Source organism: Pomacea canaliculata, linkage group LG9 (genome assembly GCF_003073045.1).
Source record: "Pomacea canaliculata isolate SZHN2017 linkage group LG9, ASM307304v1, whole genome shotgun sequence".
Lineage (NCBI taxonomy): Eukaryota > Metazoa > Mollusca > Gastropoda > Architaenioglossa > Ampullariidae > Pomacea > Pomacea canaliculata.
This window is the reverse complement of record NC_037598.1, coordinates 13,422,661-13,445,674: the sequence shown is the minus strand read 5'-3', so window position 1 is coordinate 13,445,674 and position 23,014 is coordinate 13,422,661. Positions and strand designations below refer to the sequence as shown.

The following is a 23,014-nucleotide window of genomic DNA, read 5'->3' as shown; positions in this document are numbered from 1 at the left end:
ACTCACTGACCAAAAACCATTGATATTTTAAATACTATTTTACTCTGCTATTTTTAATCTTACCCAAGCTGGTTTATGACTACTGGTTCAGAGAGTAAACAATTTAAACGGTTCAACATTCCAGCGTAGTCTGGAAGCTTCTTTATAAATACTGAGATCAGAATGCTTCTCTGATTTTTCCGGAGTTTTTTCCTTGGACAAGCTGATTATTGCTCTTCGTGAATACGACCCCAGAGTTTTACCCTGTTGGTTTCGTTTGCATCATTTTTCTCAAGACACATTGAGCTAGCCTCAACACAAGGACATTCGTTCTGCACATTCACGTAAAACTATTTTATACTTTATTTAGTTCTCCTGACTAGTATAATAAGCTGTTGACCTTTGACCTTTTGGGCTAAAATGGCTGTAGGGATAACGTGTGTAAGGGGTCTCAAAAAAGCGAAAGCGAAAGGGCCCTACCTGTATCGATACATTGATAGATATCTCCGGCTCATACCTATATCTATATATCTCTGCAGATCTCTGACTCAACTTTATCTTCTTGCCGCCGTCTTCAGTTCCCCGACAGGTCGGTGTGGGGGCCAAGCAAAAGGCCTGGGGTAAGGAACGGAGAATTTCTGTTACAGACTGTGAAGTTGTTTGTCTTAATATCGGTTATCTCGTTACGCTGCTGATGATGATAATGAGTGGCAAGTAGTTGTGGGTACACTCGAGTGGTGGTGGTGGTGGTAGTGGTAGTTGTAGTGGAGTGGTTATGAGAACAGAAATGTAGCTTGATATATTTAATATTACAGTAGAAAAGCGTGTTTCCATGGAGAAGCTATATACGCGTTGTACCAGAAGAAAAGAAAAAAACATGATTTGAAGTTGTATTAAGTACGTATGAATGAAATTTTATGTAAGCACTTTGACACCTTCTTAAACTGTTTGTGCCACCAATGCAAATGTTTGTTCTTTCAGTGTGAGACCAAAAGATGGAGTTCAATACAATAGGAACTTCTCAACGTTTCCTAGCACCAAAGACTGAAACTCTGCTTATTTTGCCAAGTAGATCACCCATCCACCTCCACCTCCCATAATACACAGCTACACAACCAAGGCAAGCAAAACTTTCTCAAAGGAGAAATCGACTTTGGATACATGGCCTTACCTGACATGACCATCAGTCTAGTATCATAGCAAGATGTTAGGCTTCAAGGGGAAGGGGAGAAAACCATGCTGACAGTGAACGATGTTCAATATTCTTGTCTCCTCAATACCGTTTTTTGAGGAGGCCGTTTGCCCATTTCCCCCTCGACCAGGTCCGCCTACGCCACTCCCCGTCCCTCCAGTCCAATCCTATCATGGCAGCGGCACAGATATACAGGAATGGTTGACAGGTGCAAGAGGTCAGCAGCTTCAAGTACTTGGGGGCCACCCTCTCCAAGGCAACTCACATCAGATATCCACATCAGGATTTCAACATCAACAACGGTGATCACTAAGGTACATGGGATCTGGCATAGCCACAAGGTTCACTACCCTGTACAAGCTGTACAAACCCCTGGTAGTGCTCATCCTGCTCTACGGATGCCACACGGAAAGGAGAATCCAGGCGTTTGAGAGCAAGTGCCCGAGGAGGCTGCTCTGGATCTCATACAGAAAACATAGAACAACAAAGACAATCAAGAAAAGTTACAAGTACGCAAATTCAAAAGTAAACTTCTTCTCCTCAAGTTTCCTGACTACCCTCCCACAAACTGTCAACAGCCCAAGCTAGCACGTGGTTGTAGAACAGGGAAACGGCGACAGTCGCAATATTTTGAGATGCTGCGAATAAATAAATAAATGACTTTTTATGATTTTTGCGCGTTCAGATTAAATGTATTGGTGTTCTTTTAGATAATTCGGGAATTGCAGTTACCTAAATATTTCATTTGCTACGATTATCCTGGACTTCTGTAGTTCGTCTAGTTTGTTTGGCAGCCATCTTAGTGCTTATAGTATGTATATTTTGTATATTTTATTTGTATATCTTTCAATACATATTAGCATAACTGTGTCTTGTAAGCATTATTTGTAATGAATATATAGATGTTCCCTATTGGTATATAAAATGTTAATTTCCTTCATTTAGATGTAATACATAATATGATAGGCAAAACGGTGTCACAAAATATAGATGACATCATTATAATTATATTTATGAGCTTAAATTATATGGTTATATTTTATGAATGCTCATTATTATCCGTATTAGTCACAAAAAGCACACGCGCATAGAGATAACACAAAGACAAAACTGTAAATTTTAGCATCGACAATGTTATTTTTTATTGACCAGCATACACCCACCGGAATAATAAAATATTCAAGATTCAAGAAGAACAGGGGGAAGTTCATAGACCGAGCAGACCGAAAGGCAGAGCAGCATTCTATAGATAAAAGATGAAGAGAATAAAGAGAAACACGACGGATGGAAAAGCTGAGTATGACAAAAATATTTTTATACATTCTTTTACAGTTTCACATTCGAGAGTTGATATCGTCAGTAGAGACATTTGAATTTCGTTGGTCGCCATGTTGCACATTCAGTTGTAGGATGTGTTCCACTTGTCTCCTTGTTCATGCCTTGACATGTCATGGCAAAGCGGGCGATAACTTCTGCCGCATACAATCGCAAAGGGAGCTAACGTAACGGCAATGAGAGACGACTCCGAGCTAAGGGCAATTAATCACTAAAGCTGTGTTGTCTTTATCCTTTGGCAACATCACAATTATGCAGAGGGCGAAGGGTGAAAGGTCGATGTCGGGTATGACGTATAAAGAAGGATTCACTGTTCGCCAGGTTTCTGGATTCTTGAGGAATCGGAACTGAAACATACATGTATTTTTTTTTAATTAGAAAAAAGAGAAAGTCTTGTTCCTTAAAAAAGCTACAAACAATATTCGGTGGTAAGCGATGTTTTCTGTATCAGGTGTTGTGGAGAAGACAGAACGAATACAACATCTATCAAAAAGAGAAGAAACTCACATATTCCACGGCGGCCACTGAATTTCTGAGTCGAATCACCGGGTCTGCCTCCCAGATACAGGCGGCACTCCGTCCTCTGAAGGGGATCTGTGGTCAAGATTAAACATGTTTGTAATTATTAGAAAATGTCTTGGGACAGATTATACATTACCTGGATAATCTGAGTTTTAGATGTCTGAGGACAGGGTATGGCTGTACATGTGTCAGGTCATTATTAGAAGATATTTGGGGACAAACTTATTGATATCAGTCCTTAAGTAAGTTACAGAAAATAATTTTTGGGAAATTAGCTTTATAAACGTGGTACAACAATTATTACTAGAGATCTTGACTAGATTACTTTAGACTTTGTCATGACTTAATTAAACATGATCGTTTGAAAGAAAAATGATATTGATACCACATTATTACCCGTGAACCTATATGCACACATCACTAGCACAACTAGTTCTCAAAACGTGAGTCGTTCTTGTCCAGAAGTAATCCCATAACAATTCTTGTTTTGTCTATCTGAAGATTAAGAAATGAACTGCAACAATTCCATCCCTTGCACGTTGGTTTGTCATCTTTTTCTCTTGGAAGCAGGGGAAGCTTTCATTTTCCATAAAACTTGCTTCAAAAAGAAAAGCAATATCAAGCAGAAGATAAGAAGGTGAGATAATGCCACTTACTTCCTGGTTTGACGCTGGCGCAATTTTCGCCATCCGAGTGTGATGGTGACTTGCTGATTGACACTCTCCATTTTAATCTCGTTCCAGCCACGTCCAGTCTGAGAACAAGCAGACAAACAGACAGACAGACGCACATGCACACACACACACACGCACGCGAGCACATGCAAAAAAAAAAATGAAGAGGGGTGCAGGTGGCTGAATTTTCAGGAAACAATATTTCTAAAAATCCAATCAAATGCAGAAATAATTTTGTCCTTCTATGTTCTTACAGCGAGACAACACTATTGTCGTTCTGCTAGACATGACTGTCTGCTCTACTCACAGACTTGATGGGACAGGACAGCTTGTTTGTCTCGTTGGTGAAGCGGAGCGCCGTGATGTCCAGGTTGGAGCCCAGGATCATGGTGATGGAGGGCTTCCACTTGTCCTTCCGTCGTCTTTCAGGGTGTCCGACTTCTTCACCTCCGTGCAGTCGTCTGACAACAAGGTCATGGGAGAACGAGAGTCCGGTCTCACCTTGATGACCCCCCGCCAGTTGCCTGCAGACAAAAAATGATAAGAAAAAATTCTCTCAGATGGAAGGTAATCAGCAGGCTAGGTGATCTGTCGTTTTCAACTTTCCTTTTACTTTTGCACTCACATTTGTGAGCGTGAGGCAGCATATATGCTCTAAGGGACATAATCTGAGTAAATTGCAACTTTGAGTCTCGACTATCTTGCATGATTGCGAGACATGTTGAGTGCAACACACACACACACACAAAGCCTCCTCTGGCTGAATGGTAAAATCGTTGCAAACTTTGCTAGCATCTCTACCTTGCAGGTCGTTGCTGGCGAACTTCTGGAAGCCAAGGGGCGAGCCGTCCAGCCGCAGCGCGTAGCCTTTGTCAGAGTTACTGTCCTTGATGGTCAAGCCTCCGAGGTCGGCTCTGGCATCGCCGGGTCCATCGGAGACGAAGCCAACATTGTTGGTGTAGTTACCCACAATCGGCGTCGTACTGTAGGTTAGCGAGGTAGTTGCAGGGATGAAGAGCTGCCAAATAAACATTTTTATTCATCATTCCCATCGTTTCTTACTTTTTCTTTTCGTGTAGGTTGCATTTATATCGGCAGTGTTGTTGTTGTTTTTTTAAGTCTGTCAACATTAACCGATTGAGAGGCATCGCTTGTGTATTTACTAAAACACTCTGACATTATATTTTTTTTAAAAAAAACATGAAATGTTTACATGCCAGTTGGAGCTGTCCTTTACCGACCCCAGTCACCCACCCACCCACACACCCACTCACCGCTCGAGCCGGGAGGAAACAGTGTAGGTCTTGCCAATGTCCACACAGCCACAGCGCGCGTTACTCCACCCTGTTCGGGTGGGCAGTTCATGTTCATCGTCGTCTCCCACAGCTGCACGTGACCCGTGGGGAAGAAGGCCACCAACTGAGCATACTTCTTGTTGTCTGGCAGCTCCACCCAGATACAACCTGAAGACAGACATGTTGTGTTGCACCCTTACTGCACATCATCATCCTACCACAACACCTCCACTGCATACCTCCCCTTACAACACCATCAGCATCCTACAACACATTCAGCATCTTTACAACACATCTTACTACTCCCACCATCTAACAACACCTCCAGCATCTTGCTTACAACACCTTCAGCAGCGCCAAGCTGACAAAAGATAACGAAGTAAACAACAACAAGAACAATCACAACAAGCCCTAAGGTACAAATGCTCACTGGGGTTGACAAACTTGCGGAGCTCCGCTATGTCATCGTCTCTCTGTCTGTACCTGGGTGGGGGCAGCTTGTCCTGGGCATCAGCCCCCAGCCGCAGCAGCAGGAGCAAGGCCAAGGTGGAAAATGCTTGCCAACAAATCATCTGCAAACAAAAACAAGATGTTTTTCCTGGTATTTTGTTATGTCGATGTTGCTGTGGTTTCTCTTCGTTTCAGCACAGTGCCACAGTGCCACAGAAACCTTAGTCTTTATGTAAGAAAAACTTGTATGAATATTGTTTATGCTTTTAATTGTTTTCAGAAGTCCATGCCTGAGGGTGACTAGTAACCCTAGCTCTTTTGTTGTCTATTTGTAATCCGTTTATTGTCTCAATATGTTACCTTCACAGACTTTCACACAAGAAATACGTATATGACGAATTATAAAATTATAAAATTATACCATTATACCAGAACTACGTGTTTGATAGTGAAAGTGAATGGTATCAATTTTCTCTAGCACTGCAAACAAACTTTTGAAACACCGTGGACCAAAAGTATTTTGTCTAAATAAACATCTGTCCGTTAAAATGCCAGTAAACTACTACACCGAAAGAGCCACAGGGTTTGTGTCTGTGTGTATTTATTTGTAAAGGACGGTGAATGTTTTCGCTACAAAAGCTCCCAGTTGATGATGATGACGATGAAACTATCGTGACTCCATGTGATAATCAGGGAACGGTTTCAGTTTATTATCAACCTGAGGCCGTAGCTACGATGCAGAGGTAACCTGACCCCAGACTTAGCCATGATCCTGAATTGTTGTGAGGGTCAAATAACTGGAAATGGACACATACCTTGGAGGGTGGTTGATACTCTAGAGGTCCCCGTACTGTCTACAGTCGAAGCTATAGGAGGATGAGGTGCTGAATAAATGGGAATATAAACCCAGCAGTGAATAGGTTAATTATTTTCACTCTCAGAAGCCTCGGTAGGGAGGGTTCGCTAGCCGAGAAGTGTATTAACGAAACAACATTTGCATGCCTGCTCTGTCGCCGGCAGAGGTTCATCGGCCTATTCCTCTAGTGCATAATGAAGGAGGATCTTTGAGAACCATGGCGCTCCCTCCGTCAGGTTCCGGGAGTCGTCCAAGGAGTCAACTTCGTTAGGAGAAACATTTGGTCGGTGGGAGGGACCTTCGCAAGCCGCCGGGCAAAGAAAAGGCTTTGACTCAACTCCCTGAGCTCCTCGCCCATCTCCTCCAGCAAAGGTTCAACACTCATTACAGATGTTGACATCTCCTCCTTCCTCTCTATTCACGTCTGTCATTTGTTAACCCTTCCACTGCTTATACTTCAATGTGCCTCAAGGATATGGGGATGAAATTTGTTGACAAAAAGAGAGAAAATTGAGTGAAGGATGATAGGAGAAGCATGATGATGATGACGACGATTACGACAAAAGGTACTATGATGAAAAGGTTGTATCTGAAGAATAAAGCTGGGGAAAAGAAATAGGTAATGTTATAAATAGACACAACTGTACGCGAGACATATTTCCCCCACTAACCCCAGTTTCCATGTCACGTTTGTAAGGACAAAGTTCTTGGCAATCACGTGCATCACATCACGTGACCATTCGCTGGACATTGGCAATCAGACCGATGACTTCCTGGTTGAGAGCGATAGACTGCTGTCAGATAATGAAGCAGATGATAAAGTTCTTCACACACGATGCTTGACGAAAAGGCAGTGATCGCAGTGTGTTCACGAGATGTCAAACACCTGACAGGTGTTCCCTGAATAGTTTTCATTACGGGGCCACAACACACAAACAGCAGATGTAGAACACAGCAGCAGGCTGGATGCTAAGACTGTGCTTACACTGGGGCTGTACTCATGAAGTGAAGGTAAACTGTTGCCCAGGGGCAAAATGAGAAACTCAAGGATAAGCCTCTTTTCTGCAGTTATAGAATGGTGTTCAGATCCTTCAGATGCTGTTTTACCCCTGGAGCTTAGTTGTAAAGAGATGACAAAGATACCCTAGGGTAAAGAAACATAGTAATATCCTCGGGGTCTGATTTACCTTCGGAAACGACTTCCTATCGCTTCATAACTCCTGCTCCTGGAGGTATCCCCCACTCCCCGGCAGGTGTCCGATGTCTAATAGTCTGGATACTTGCTTGCTATGTAAGTATAGTCAGATATACAGAACATGTAGAAGCTGTCACAAAGTAACTCTTTAAACTTCACTCGGAGGGCCTAATCTCCTCGCAGGTGATCTGATCTTCCCTTCGGACCTAGCGCGCAAATACCCCGGGTGTCAGCACAGAGGCACTAATTGAAAGCTGATACAGAAAAGGTCATGGAACTGTCGACGGGGAGGAAGTGAGAGAAATGGACAAAAGGTGCAAACCACAGGTAGTCCGGGCTTAATTGGTCGCCGAGCAGTACCGCAGCAAACAGTCGTGCTTCGCTGCCAAATGTCAAAACCCGGAGGCAAAGGGCGCAGTCTGCTCTCCCTCCCTTCCACCAAACTGTGAAGATGCTCTTTTCTGTTTTAATACTTTCAGACGCGAATAAGTTAATCGTGTTTTTATGCCGATACATGGATAATTGATCTTGTTTAATTAATCGTCTACATATGGATTGTTTGGATAAGTAAAATCGTGCTTTGACATCGAACCATTGATATTTGATTTCTCTTTAATTGTCTGGAGCTACACAAGTAATCTTGTTTTGATAAGTCGATACATGGATCGGCAACACTGTCGATACTTGAATACTTAATCATGTTTTGAAATGTTAAGACATAAATAAGAATAATTAGTCTTGCTCTTCAAGACATCGATAATTTCTTTTTTATTATTATTTCTGCATCGAGGGATGGATAAGTAAACATCTATTTCTATTTCAGCAACAAACTAAGTGAATAAGTACATTTGCATTTATAGGTCAAGAAAAGTATATTAAAATTATATTGTAAGGATGAGGAAAGATATCATCTATTCCAATTCCACAGATAAATACAATCTCTATACATATTCAGATATATATATATATATTTATATAGTCGTTTTCGTGATGTAAAATCCTGTGTCGGTTGCTGAGTTGCAATCAACCAATACCCGGACCTAGCTAGCAGTTCTTGTCAGCAGGACATTAATTTGCCGAGATGTGGAATTCAATGAAAGTTGTGAAGATTCAGATATTTAACAAACCAAAGCTACGAGCATACAAATGACATCTCTATCCAGGACTGGGTGGGGATGGGAGGGTCTTTGCCAAAGGTTGTCACTAAGTTCCTCTTCAAAAACTATAATCTACCTTCCTCCTTACTTTACAGAGCTTAATGTATTCTTTATATTTTATTTATTCTTTTTTATACTTACCTGTCTAATCTTTTAACAAAATTGTTTATTGGAAATTGCTTGCAATCATCGTTGATTGTTTCAAAATTTTCATTTATAAATACTGAAGACAGTTTATTCTTATTTTCTTTCTTGTGTATTTATGGAATGTGACATAAGGCAACTGTAACTGTTTATTTACTAAAGCTGAGTACTAGCAGGCATAGAAACAAATAATCAATCAATTGTTTACTAGCACCAACATTCATAAAGAAATAAAAGCAACTTACACTTCTTTCCTTCGATTGTACGAGGACATACACAACCCGAGAGGTATGGGGTGGCCTGGAGATGTCGGGTGGCCTATGCTTGTGTTTGGTGAGTTGGTCGCTTTATACCTTTGTCGCTCGTGACGCCCACTCCATCCTTCTATTATGTAAATGGACGAGTGAGGCGCCAAGTGTGCGAGACGATGGGCGGACAGAGGATGGGAGGATGGGAGGATGGGAGGACTCAGCCTGCTTTACACGATGCGGTTGTACAGTCCCAGAGCATTGGAGATGTGTGTGTGTGCGTGCACGTGTGTGTGCAAGAGTGTCGATTCTACACAAAAGCTGGGACTGATGGACGGAGACAAGGGAGGTTTGGGTAATAACAGTCAAGGGGAGCGATGGCGCCGGCCGCGATTCTGAGAGAGTGGGGGAGGAGGGCACAGGGGATACAAATCGTAGAGAAAGAAAGAGATTTTGACGATGATAATTGAAGTCAAGAAAATATGTTTATTTACTAAAATGTTGTTATTGAGGAGGTACCACGAGGACTTGAAGCTAAGAGATATTCTTCATCAGTCGGCGGTCAGTTGAAAGTGTAGCCACCATCTCATGTGCTTGTTTACCTCGGCTAGTGGCAATAAACTTTCCTGTCTTTTGCTTTCATTTTACAGTCATTGACTCTGTGTTTGTTGGAGTATAAGATCATTAAAACTCCAAGTGCAGCCACGTGCGATGAGGCAAAAACAGTCGTCGTTAAACTCCTCGTCTGATGTGTGAGAAGGTTTTGACTGTTGCTGAGCTTCTGTTCTCTATGGAAGCATGACATTCCTTAATACCGAAAACACTGACTCATGAAACATGCTTTGATATAGCTATTCATTTTAATAGAGAGGAATACAAATTGAAATAAAACTCTACCAAAACAACAACAACCAAAAAACTCTAGGACGAACTGTGTTAATGAAAACCGGAAAAACGAGAGTAGTTAAAGACAGCGCATGCGCGTCGTAAGTTTTCTAATCACGCTCACGAGTCCTTCTTTCTATCCTTTTTTGGAATAAGGAAATCTCTTTTGTAGATAGTATGAAGAATGAGTGTCGTTGATCGTCCTCTATTTCCTCTCTGGCACGATCAGTCTGACTGAACCTCTTCAAGCTAAACTGATGAAGACCTCTGTAAGCCCTGCTTAAACATTGTCTAAACACACGGAAACAGATTAAGGCCGACAGTGTTTCTCAAACGGGATTATCTTGATCTGACTGACCACTCACCTGTGTATGAGAGGCACAGACATGTCCAGAACATCTGCTGGAGTGAATGAGAGACAGACTAAAATAAATAATAAAGGTGGAGGCAGCAATAAGTCAGGAGTTTGTCTACGTCCATGACGTGTGTGTGGCCAAGAGAACGTCACCTTGTCCACCTGTCGACGTCACTCACACGTTACCTGATATTATTGTTGAACAGAGAAAAACTTCAGAGACGTGTTCCACGTCAAGATGACTCGTGTGTAGTTAATTTATTAAATTTCTCTTTGCTTTGCAAGAATAATTTTCTGAATTGATTTCTCTAGTCACGTTCTATTTTCTTTCTTTGTTTTTTTCGTCATTGTTTCTGTCTTTCTTTTTGTCTCATCCAAAAGATTTCTTTCTCCTATTTTGTGTCATTCCACTCCCTGATATAATTTTCTTTTTTGTGTTCAGATCGTTCACACCTATCTCTTGGAGTTCCGGAGTTCTTATTGTCTAAGGGAGTCTATTTGTCTCCGATGCAAGGACAGATTACTCCCCTTACTTCGCGGGGGAGTCGAACCCCGAGCTTGTATCATGTTTGTGGTCAAACAGCGGTTCTACCCAGTCCTTCTCCAGCCACCATCACCATCCCCCCAACTCCTTATGGTTTATTTTTGTGTTTGTTTGTGTAAGCAATGTCTAGCAGCATCTCTGTCTCCTATCCCAGTGTGGTGGCCATCTTGTGTACGCCATTGATTCCTTCTTAGAAATGAGAACTTTTATGTTCAAAGTAGTCTACTGTAGACACAATAAACTTCGTGCCATCATAAGCATTTTGTGCGTGTCATCACCACCTAGGTATTCACCAACCACCAAAAGGAGATGAAGGGGATGAAGGAGGGGAATATGACGTCATCGCTTAGACAACCTTTAACCGACACACGGTTACCTCCTGAGTTAGGACCCACCCTCCTACCAGCCTGGTCACCTCTGGGTACCACTCTTATACTTCCAGCAAAGCATCGTGTCACTTCTGCCGGTCGCTGCTGGTGAAACGTTTGTCGTCGCTGTTGTAGGACTGGGTGACCTCCGGGTGACCTCCGGGTGACTGCGGCGACAGCCCGGGGTTTGTCCGCTGGTGGCGGAGCAGAAACTGGGGGAAAAAACTCAAAGATTAGACCTTTCCTTGCGGACACGGCGACAGTTGTGTGTGTGGTGGTGGGGAGGGAGACATGTCGTTGTGTTTGCGTGTTTGTACGAGCTCGACATGACTCGGCCACAGGGGGAGGTCACTGTAGCTCTCAGGCAGCAGCGGCGCCATGTTGTATCACATGATAACAAGGGGAAGGGGAGTTAACTGTGTGAATGAGCGTTAAAGTCACGGACCTTCATTTACTGGATGCGAGTCTCTCATTGGTTGCCTCTTTGCCTTGTCATAGCAGTCACCAATCGTAAACAAACTCACAAACAAAAGCTTTCACTTCCGCTTCCGATTTCAAAATAGCGGATCTTTCTAACGTCGAGAAAATGTTAGAAGTGATGATTAAGCTTTTATTTCATCAGAACATTTTTAAATAAGATTATTGCAAAATCAACAGTAACATTTTCTGTGAACTGTATTTTGTTTGTTTATAGAAAACCCATTTGAGATATCAACAATGTTCTGGTATAAAAACATCGTCACAACAGATTCTACTTCTTTCGGAATCGACATGAATGCCCAGTCTCGACATCTCGCTTTATTGGTATGACATCCAACATTGCAACAGCTTTGCACCTTCCCATTATGTTGTGTGTGTGCGTGTTTGTTTATGTGTGTATGTGTGTGTCTTACCAACCAACGGACTGGAAAACACATTACAAACACAACAACACAAGACTCTGGCTCTGTCTTTGGAGTTTCTCCTACGTCGCCTTCCATAGACCAAGATGTCCATGAGACAGATTTGCAGAAAGTCTTTGGATTAAAGCAGAATAAATTGATGATCAGACACGTCGATGAAATCGTCAGACAGATGTCCAGATGATCATAAATAGAAACAACAGTACAATGTTGAAGCACGTGACTGTGGCCCTGATGTCCTCTATCTTAGGGACGACTTGGAACAATGAAGAAACTGTGATGGCGTTAGAGGGCGATGATAGAGTTGATGTCACCTGAGGAAAAACAAAAGGCCACAGGTGTGTAAACAGTCAAACACAATGTCAATGATGTCAGAAAAAAAAATGCTGGTGGGTACAAGAGGCGATAAAAGCTCAACAAATCCAAGCAAAAATAAAAAAAGCTGGGAGCTAACCCCAGCCTCCAAGTCTGTAAGGGACATCACTCTCAATTAAAAATTATAAATGAACAATCTGAGCATCCCGTATCCTTACACTCTACAAGACAGTTGCATCCCCATCATCATAATTCTTGTTTCGTTGCACTCTTTTGGTAAAGGGCTTTCAGCTCGCTGCAAATAGAGAAAATATATTATCTTCCAAAACTAAAATGGACTTGCATTTGTGGAGAGAAAAACTCGTACAACTTGTATCTGTTGAGAAATAAATAGGATAGGTTGAAAAAATGAGTAGGGTAGATGCTGGGAAATGAATAGAATCTAGCTCATGAAGCTGCTCTAAGAAACCTAAAAGACTATCACACCCATGGCCGGGGTTTGCCCAAACTTTTTTACTGTGTTTTCTCCTCTTTTGTCTGCATTTTTTTCATGATTGGTTTTATGGTGGTTTCCCCTGTCTTGATTGCTGTCCAGGCCATACATATTCTGTCCTCATGGCTGTGGGTTTTATGCAGTGGAGTACCATTTGAGCTGGAGAGTCCTGAGGTCGTGTTTCAATAGTGGGAGTGACCGTACATAACAAATAATCATGGCAGTGGACGCGACACTTACTACAATATTTCTATCATTCTCTGTCATCCTCTATATGCATAAAATTATATAAATTATAGTCATATGTGGCTGGTTGTAAGGTACAGTAATGTTGGTGGGTCTGGCAAGTTCCAGGCAATCTTTGCCGTCGTCCCTCCCCTCAGGAGTGTCAGCCCAACCCTGGCAAACTTCAGAGAAATGCAGTTTCTCCGGCTCCTCGTCCTCTAGTCCACGTCATCGTGAAGGACTGTTTTCGTGCAGCAAACATGGGAATAGCGGGAGGACACACTGGGGACAAAGTCTCATATACAGAGAAGCTTACAGAAAGCTGCAGTGATGCTCCTCTGCTCTACTTTTCTGGGTTCTGAAACTACAAGCGGTTGTTGTCTGTTTTATATTAACAGGAATAACCCAAAGACATTTTGCAACATTTCGCTGACGTGCTTTCGTTGCTCTGAGAGACTCGCGAGAAATCGTGGAGTTTCTGAGGACAGGGTGGAGGACTGCTGGCACAGGCCAGGATGTCGACACATCTGTTAACCTCCTTCCTAACTTCTTGACACCGGACACCAGTGGTGGTGGTGGTGGTGGTGTAGGGGGATGTCGGCGGCTTTGATTGTTTGCGTGTGGCGGGTAAAGGAGGGGCACCTTGACAGGTCGGAGAGGGCGAGCGACAAATTTGCGTTGAACATACAACAGGAGGAATACCTGTGAACACATACCTGTGGGAGCAAGCGCTGGAACCCGGCGAGGAAAGAGCGGCGAAGAATTAAGGATGCAGAGAGGTCTGCAGGTCTGTGTGGAATTGGGTGTGGTCAGTCGGGAAACTAGTCGATGACGTTTGTAGGCTCTTCAGTCAGCGATGATGAAGATGAGTATAGATTTTTGCTTGGAGGTGATGGACCAATTGGTCCTTCTGTCCCTGTCTCATCATCATCATCATCATCATCATCATCATCATCATCATCATCATCATCATCGTCATCCACCCGATGCGACCCTGACTCAGTCCAAAAAGTTTTCGTTCTCGCTACTCGGCTGAGCGATGTCCATTGCGCGCAATGGGCAACGGATGCCGGCAACACCCTACCTACTCAGCCGCAATCGTCTCACGAATGACTACAATATTTAGTCATTTAGAGTACGATGAAAAACGCCGAATTCAAGATAGAACGACAGTAAATACGATTTTTAAAATTGCCTTTATAAATTAACAGATGTAGCATGAAAGCAGAAGGAACAGGGAAGAAAATTAGGGAAACACGATTGATCGAATCGACCGATATGTATATTTTGCTACTGTCGATTACCGAAGGGTCAACTCACAGCCTATAGCATTGAGAAAAATCTTTTATTTTTGTCAATGATTTTTTTGTAAATAATGAAATAGGAAAATGTGCACACAAAGCTTGTGGATTTGTGTATGGAAAAGGTTGCTTCGGTGACGATGTACCGTATATAGCGAATAATGCCAGGGCGTCATTCCCTGTCGATTTGTTTTCCTTTTCGAAAACCCGACTAGTAAAGGTCGAATCAAGGACTCGAACGACAGAATATTTGATTTTTAAATTCTTTTTAAAAATGCAGCAGACGTTTACAAAAGCAGAATTTAATCAGCAAAAAGATTAAACACATCGGCAAACACGAAATTGACAGAATTCCTATACGTGCTTGCATCGTGTAACGAAGGGTCACAACACAGGCTATAGCACTGGGAGAAGTGCTTATATTTATAATAAAGAGAAAAAAATGTCTAAAGAGCTTTGTGGAGTTTTTTAATATGTGAAAGTCTGTGTTGTTTTTTATTTTGATGAGGAGTAGAGGTGGGGGGACGTCAGTCAGTGTCATTTGATTTCCTTTTCCAAAGAGTTCCAAAACACGTCCAGAATGCTTTCTAAAAAGTATAGAGGCGGATCACAAAAGCAGAAGGAAACGTGGGGAAATTATATATTGTATGCACTATAATATTATATTGTTAGCCTTAGTCTTTTAAGGTTCGATTTTTCTTCTGGTACAAAGTTAGGAAGTATTTTTCTGTAAGGGAGGAGTCATTTCGATGTTCTCTCCTTAAAACAAAAGAAAAAGAAACAAAACCAAAAACTGGTTATTTAGAAAAGTAAAATTAAGAAATAAAATCATACAAATAGATAAAACATGTATAATATCACCAAGAAGAATTAATGTCAAAGCTAATGAAAACGAGAACCCCACTAATACGTGTCTCCCTGTTGGGAGCTCTTCCATTAGTCTCGGTGCGTCCACGTGTGTGTACTCGATTATTAACTTCGTCATAAGCAGTTGCTTTCTTACTTTGTAGGTATTTTTTTTTTAATGCTTATGTATTGTCAGAGAGCAGTTTCGATTCCAGCAATGTTACATCAGCTTGATGGAAATGCAGTTCGTTCTTAGAACTGTTGTCATTAAGATTGTATATCTCCCACATGTACATAGAAGCGTTCATAACGTCTGTATTGAGTATCGTACATGAATAGGAATAGTAAGCGTTTATTTAAATTTAGGTCACGGCTTATAGGCTTCAAAGTAATTATATACATGTACTCCGCTCGGTCTCCCGACCTATTTTTCTTATTTAAGAGGATTAAATGCGATCGCAGTTCTGGTTACTAAAAGAATACCAGTAAAATACTGTACTATAAAAAAGCCATTCATGTGGCCTTTATCGAAAGGATTCTTCTGCTGAAATTACCATGTATACTGAAATGGTTTATTTGTTTGTTTGTTTGTTTTTGATTTTAGTTTTGTTTTGTTTTTTTTTTAGCAAAGAAGTGCTTATATATGTAGTATATTGAATTAAAGAAAACTGAATAGACATAGAAAGTTGATAGCCACATCCCCAGTCCAAACACAAAACCAAAATCTGTGATTTATTGTTAACTGTGGAACAGTTGAAACCTTGTTGATAGCTTGCACTTATAAAGAGTGCTATACATTATAACTGTAATGAATGTGGAGGTCATGCTACAATACATTGCAATAAAACAAAAACAACTATACCTTGTAACATTGAGATATACAGAGCTATAAATTTCAGACAAATATTGCTTTTTTGTGTAGACAATGGAACCAGTTGTCAGAAGAACTACGTCTTTCAATGTGTTCTGCAGTGAAAAGCTGAAGGGTAGGTTTATTTTATCTCAAGTATGCTCAGCAGCTATTATACTACAATAATTGCATGCATTGAAGCACTGTTCTATTTTACTTATCATACATCATAGTCTCAAATGTTTTTAGTGTATTAATGACATAATTATATATTAATATCTATATATATATATTGTTTATAGAAAGAATGCATTATCATCGATTGAAGAAATAGAAGTACAAGCTGCGAAAGTAGGCATGAAAGAATTAGAAAGATGTTAGTTAAGTGTTATGAGAAGCTTTGGGGATTGATACAATAATCTCAAATTATTCCCGAGTCAGGTGATGCCTGGGTGTATTGCATGATAATGAAGGCTTTTAATTTGCTAGACAAAATTTCGTAAATGTATAAATTCTACTAAGGTCTCAGTGCACATTCCTGGTTGAATATTTTTCTATACTTTTGGTCTGCTTGACTTAAGCAGTATTTAACTAATTATGAATCCATTTGTTCTGGCAGCCGACATTCTATGTAACACTGTTTAATTTCAGAACTGTATTTGAGTGCATATCGTCTGTTTGACAATGTCCTTACAGTAGAGTGTGTATGTGTTTTTGGTGTTCCCAGCCAACCCACAAGGGGGCTTTCAAGCTGTTGAATGGGGCAATCAGTGGAGGCAACTTACAGATGCCTCCAAAAAACGAGTATGCAGGTAAAGCGCTGGCTGCAAGGAATAAAAAGATTGATATAAAAGCAATCATCAAAAACATCCATTCCATGGTAAGTAATCAATATTATTACACTTGTGTGCTGTATTTTGCTTAAGTCTACATAGAATATTAGTTGTTTTTTATATGACAATGGAAAAATAAAAATTTAGATGCATTTTATTTTCTTGCAAACTTTATTACATTTTATTTGGATTATTCAATTTAAATATGTTATTCATTTGGAAATAGTCTACTAAAGCTGATAACTATCCTAACTGGGATTATTTAACCACTGCTTATCCTGTGGAAGATATTTTGTTTGAGTATAGCTTATTTGAGAAAAAAACTCTTTTGCTATGAAAACTAAAATTTAATGCTGACTATCTCATTTGTACAGTGCCCCATTAACCATGTATGAGAAATATTAGTGATTATATTGGTTGTGGTGAATATTATAGTAACATTTCGTTTTACAGTTTTTACTGTTGAAGGAAAATGAAGAAGAAGTAAAAAAAAGTGGAGTAGAGGGCCTCTGCCTTATAACGTCAAAGAACTGTAATATTCATTTTACTGAATTTGGAAATATGAAGGGTCTCAGCCAGACCCCACAAATATGCAACCTCATTACGGCATATTCAAATATGGAAAATCTGGGACTTGGTACTTGTCAAACATCATCTTACATGTTCTCCCATTACTGTTTTGCATTTTACATAAAAGATCTGTGTAATGTCAAATGTTGAAACTTACACTTGTTTTGTTTTTTTCTTGTTTTGCTTTTTTTTAAAGAATGTTGCATAATCAAAATCCTTAAAAAGGACATTAATGCAGCAAGGCTGAGTTTCATGCTTTGCTTACTAAATATGAGAGTACTGATATTGTCTCTTTATTTTAAGTGTCAGATCTTTTAAGGTGTTGAACAAAAATGTGTGCGTTGAAGTACTAGTCGTCATGTGATTGCTGTGTTTAGAGCTTTTACAACATACTTGTCTTGCAGTGAAGCGGGGAAGCATCCAGGATTTGAGAGAAAAAGTAATGGCTAAAATGTCCAAAATTGCAAGTATGTGAAATATCTTGTTTGAAGAACAGCATGAGCTGTGGTTTCTAGTACATATTTGACCTCTTTGAATGCTGAAAACAATCACAAACTTAGTATAAGTTTTGCACATTATGTAATGGTGGAAAGCTAATACAAACAGTAAAGTAATTGGATCTAGGTAATGTTTATTATCACAAGCTATCTATGATTCTATCTCAGTAGCTGTAACATATTCGTTTTGTGTTGGGTTTTTTTAGCCAGATATTGTGATTTTACAGGTAATCGAAATATTGTATGACTATATTGACAAGGATTTTATATTAACAGAAGCACAACTTGGTCTGAGCCTATTCCCTTATGAAAGGGCCAGAAAGGGGAAATCATCATCCATGGAATTCCCCTTCCTTAATGCCCTTGCAGCCACCTGGAAAGCTGGCCACAAAGGAGCTTCAAAAAATCCTTGACTGTGAAGTCACTGTCACCAGGTACTCAACAACTTGGGCATGGTCTACGGGTTAAACTAGATTCAAGAACTCATCTGTACCTCACTGTACATATTTTCTTCTAATTAATGAAGTTCTGCTGACAATGCTTTGTTGAATTGAATCTGTTCTACATGCGCTTTAAACTTTGTGGAGGCGTACTGCTTGCTTGATTGTAATGATATGTTATTATTATGAAATGATAGCTTTAATGGGTATTGTATTATCCGTTAACTTTTCCTTTATCAGTAACCTTTGTGTCTGGGTTAGAAATTTCTGTTCACTCTATGTACATATATAGTGTGCATGTGCCATAAATTTGCAAGAAATATATTGAATGATAAATAAAGGATACATGTAATATAAAAGACAACCTACTTAGAATAGTGAAGCATTTTTCTGCTCATCTGGTTCTTTCTACAGTTAATTACATTTTTATTTGTTTTGAGAATAGCCATGTTGCCCTTTGTGGACATAAAACCCATTATAACTGGCTGTACTACAATTTTTGTTTTTTCTTGCAGAGCACCATCATTACCAGCACCAGTACATTCACATGGAACTCGAATAGCAAATGCAGAAAATGAAGCACCAGAGAACACATTACAACAAACACAACTTATACATGAATCATCAACATATGCAAAATAATGAAGCAACAGGAAGCATATTACATGAAATACAAACACAACCTCTAAATAACACATCAACACATACAAACATCACATTAGACATAAACCAAATGTCACATCTCATCAACACTCCAGAAATGTGTGATGGGAGAACCCCAGGTCATGCCACAGAGGGGCAGTTCCAGAGGTAATCATTAAAACCTATTTGGGATTTTTCTGGTTACATGAACAATTTCTCTTGTTACAAATGTCTCACCATTTGACTGATTCCTTATGAAAGATATTTTCTTTAATCAAAGTTTTGCATCGTACCGTATGACTGCATGTGAAAATTGATTGGGTGCAAGTGGGGGCTGGTGTATGCCAAATACATCAAAGTGAATGTATTTGTGGATGTGTCATGTGCTCTTTGTGAGTCATTTTCCATTTTTGCTGATTGTAAAAATGTTAATGTGTTGGGTTTTGTTTTTTTTACAGCCAGCTTATCTCAGACAGCCAGCTTATCACAAACATAGAACATCAGCCAGATGGTATGTTTAACAGTTATTGTTGGTGTCAATTGACCAAAATGTTGAACCAAATGCATGAAGTATTACAGTATGCAAGTATAGTATAAGAGCAGTGGCCAGTAGTTCATATGTTTATTCTACCCCTATGGTTGACACCATTTTATGTAGCTTACCTGTGTTATGGAATTGTGCTGGTGAGGGCTACCAATGCTGGGTACCTCAAAGGGTTAAAGCAAGAACTGTGGTCCTTAGGGCAGAGCTAACGACCTTTTCCTATAAAGGCGCTGCTGGATAATAAAATACATGCTCATTGTAATGTGTAGGCCCGAGTCAGTGCCATTGATTAGTTATATAAATCAATAATGGAAGTACCTTATTATATTTTACAAAAGCTTGAGATTGTTGTTTTCCCTGTACCACTACTATGCTGATTCCAAATCACAGCCAAAACTGATGAAAACATGAAATGCATAACATTCACATAATAGATTACTAGCTGTAACCCTGCCATACAATATCGAGATGTTTGCTGTTTTTCATACCTTTAAACTCGCTGATCATGGCATGATTTTTTTTTATTTACATCCACTCATCCTCTTCTTTCTGTGTCATACAATCAATGTGTAAGAGTTAGTGTAAAATTATTGTGAACTTGGGTATAATAATTGAGAGTATATTTCACTAGGTTTCAGACTTTACAATACTAAATTCATCAGTTTGTTGCCTTGGCTGTTCTTATAAAAGCAGTGTTTTAATCTGTTACAGATGGGACTAATACTACTCCTGTGGAATTCCCATTAACAGAATTCATAAATGCCCAAAGTAAGATTAGTATTTCCTGTGTCATTTCTTGTGAACAGGCTTTTGGCATTTTCTTAATGTGCTCTTGTTGTGTTAACTTATGCTTATTATTATGCTCACCCATTGTTAACTTTGTCACAGACAGTGCTGGTTCATGTTGATTTTGTGCATCATCCAAATGAATTAAAATGTAATCGGGTGATGAATATTACATCAAACCAAATACATATAAATTTATGCAAATTGATTCAAATTGCATTACCACAGTTGAAGTAAATTATATAGATATATTGTTTTGTCTTATGTACTCATATATATTTTGCCATACTGTCACCATCTGTTGCACATGTTAGTTTGTTATTGGGTGATTGTTTTGATATGATGTTATGGGCAAAAATTCCCCTAGGCTTACAGCCAATAAATGAAAAGTGATACCTGTCCCAAATCCATTGGCTTGCATGCCTTTATAGAAAGCGCCTTTAGTCTGAGTGATGATGGAGTAATGTTATATATCAATCAGCTAAATGAAGAGGCATCTGGTGTGCTGATAACCCTGGTCAATATACAGAGATTTCTCTTGTATGCAAGTAAATATTTGAAAAGAATTGTGCATTTGACATTCTGTGCAAGAATGCATTAGAATAAGATCTCATAATTTCACTAATTGTGATCCTTCATGGAGCATAAAATCCTTCTGCAGATTTGCAAGGGATATATTATTTAAATTATTTAATGGATTTCTTAGTTTGGTTTTCTCTGTTTCTTTAAAGTCATCCAAGAGTCAGAGGAAAGACCACCACTGGATGGACTTCTGAAGCACCTGTCTTAAAAAAAGCTCGGAAGGGTAATGGACATTTTAAGAAACGATTTGCTTGGTCTGATCTTATGCTAATTGGTTATCTTTTAGTTAGGATCTTTAATCACACATAGGTTTAGTGAAAATGCTTTGACGTATTCAGTTACGTACTAGGTAACGATCTGTGTGTCCTTAGTAGATTGAGACATTTTGACTTGGTTGGCTATAGAATATGATGCTAGTTGATTTCTTGTGCAGGAACAGAGAAAAGCTGCTGGTCGTCTGCAGAAGTAGAAACCATTCAGAAGCAGTTTGCAGATGAACTGAATGGAAGGAGGGCGGTCCGAATGCAGGACATAAAGAGCTTTCTAAGGAATTCAAATTTCCAAAGGACTCCGGCTGCTGTCCAGAATTACTTGATAAGAAGAAGGCAAGTGCAAGACATTATAGAACCAGAACAATCTCACCTGTTATAGGTGCTACACAGATTTAGAAAATACACTTTTTTCTTTTACTTGCATGCTTCCATGTGTAATCAGAACCAAAGAAGATTAGCTGGCAAATTTCTGTTCTGAAAGTGAAGGACATATTTTCCTAGTGTCTTAATTTTTCGGCTTCATATTTTTGAAATGCATTTGGTAATATTAATTCTTGCTTTTTATTTGCTTCTTATTTCAGAAAAGAGAACACATCCAAAGTCAATTAAGGTAAAACATCCATGGGCAAATAGGAACAAGAAAAAGAAGAATTGTTATGTCATTAAGAAGTGAAATGTTAGAGATTTCACTTTTTATTCAGTTTTATTTAATAATCATATTGTGGACATACATTCTATTAGTTTATCAGTTGTTACTATCACATATGTGATAAAAATGTGTGTAAACTGCTTAACCAGCTACTGGAGTTTGAAAGCAGAATTGATTAGGATAGTGAATCTGAAAATGTCAAATAATTTAAATCTGACATTGGATATCTCAATTTTCCCTGCTCAATGAGAACATCATAAAACATGTTAAGTTTGGGTCTGACTTGCACATTATTTGTACAGTTTAGTTGATTATAACAGTAACACCCTTTTTGCTGGTCTCAAAGGCATTTATGTATAGACACATAACATATGGAAGGAAACATCCTCTCTCCTTCAGTCGCCTGTACATTACCTTGTAAACAATGCAAAAATGCAAGCAAAAATGTCATGAAATCATTACACATACCGACATCCCTAGCTGCTCCTTGATGCTGGCAAATCATGGTGTGTCTTTTTTCTCTCTTTCAGGATTCAGAATCGACACAGAGGAGTGTTTTAATTTTGAATTTTTTTTTTTTTTTTTTTTGCTGTCTTTTTAAAATAAAATCAGTTCACAAACTGCTCATTTCTTTGATTATAATTGACCTGTGGTCTTTATATATGCAGATCCATGAGCAAGTGACAGTGGAGTCATGTAATAATAAGTAAACATTTTCACAAGGAAATTTTTTGTGTGGAAAGGCTGCAGAAGAGCTAAAATAACATATCTGGATAAAGACGCCTTCAAAGTGGACCATTTTTGCAATGAGTAGATATTTGTTGTGGAATGAATTGTGACTATTTTCACAAAGTTTTGCAATAGTCCTGTTCTGACGTTGATTGGTAAAATAATAGCAGAGTAGTTAAGATACTACGCACATTCAACATGGGACAGCATATGTACCATAACACTGAACACTAGAGAACAGCACAACCATTTACAAAGCTAGACCCTCATCTCTTTTCCCATTCAAATGATATTAAGGTGACAAGACATGATTAACTAATGGGTTTGTGCGAAAGAAAG

At 39.5% G+C, this 23,014-nt stretch overlaps 3 protein-coding genes and 2 long non-coding RNA genes across 5 annotated transcripts; 2 read left to right on the top strand and 3 right to left on the bottom strand.

Moving 5' to 3' along the window:
* Positions 1 to 2,765: 2,765 nt before the first annotated feature.
* Positions 2,766 to 3,741, bottom strand: LOC112571482. Its single transcript, XR_003100832.1, has 3 exons — positions 3,685 to 3,741; positions 3,014 to 3,100; positions 2,766 to 2,853 (listed from the first exon to the last, which is right to left on the bottom strand). It is a non-coding gene; the product is annotated as an uncharacterized LOC112571482 (long non-coding RNA).
* A 345-nt stretch (positions 3,742 to 4,086) lies between these two features.
* Positions 4,087 to 4,735, bottom strand: LOC112572174. Its single transcript, XM_025251744.1, has 2 exons — positions 4,504 to 4,735; positions 4,087 to 4,226 (listed from the first exon to the last, which is right to left on the bottom strand). Exons 1-2 carry the CDS (start codon positions 4,733 to 4,735, stop codon positions 4,087 to 4,089), a joined length of 372 nt encoding a protein of 123 aa, XP_025107529.1.
* Positions 4,736 to 5,102: 367 nt separating this feature from the next.
* On the bottom strand, positions 5,103 to 9,200 carry LOC112572949. Its single transcript, XR_003101112.1, has 3 exons — positions 9,045 to 9,200; positions 5,428 to 5,569; positions 5,103 to 5,165 (listed from the first exon to the last, which is right to left on the bottom strand). It is a non-coding gene; the product is annotated as an uncharacterized LOC112572949 (long non-coding RNA).
* A 6,005-nt stretch (positions 9,201 to 15,205) lies between these two features.
* Positions 15,206 to 18,444, top strand: LOC112572173. The gene is made up of 6 exons (XM_025251743.1): positions 15,206 to 15,441; positions 16,204 to 16,267; positions 16,859 to 17,011; positions 17,418 to 17,601; positions 17,939 to 18,001; positions 18,308 to 18,444. Exons 3-6 carry the CDS (start codon positions 16,919 to 16,921, stop codon positions 18,442 to 18,444), a joined length of 477 nt encoding a protein of 158 aa, XP_025107528.1. The 5' UTR covers positions 15,206 to 15,441; positions 16,204 to 16,267; positions 16,859 to 16,918.
* LOC112572172 lies at positions 18,378 to 21,233 on the top strand. Its single transcript, XM_025251742.1, has 5 exons — positions 18,378 to 18,465; positions 18,987 to 19,281; positions 19,572 to 19,624; positions 20,369 to 20,425; positions 21,175 to 21,233. The coding sequence occupies exons 2-5, from the start codon at positions 19,037 to 19,039 to the stop codon at positions 21,231 to 21,233; spliced, it is 414 nt and encodes a 137-aa protein (XP_025107527.1). The 5' UTR covers positions 18,378 to 18,465; positions 18,987 to 19,036.
* The last annotated feature ends 1,781 nt before the right edge of the window (positions 21,234 to 23,014 follow it).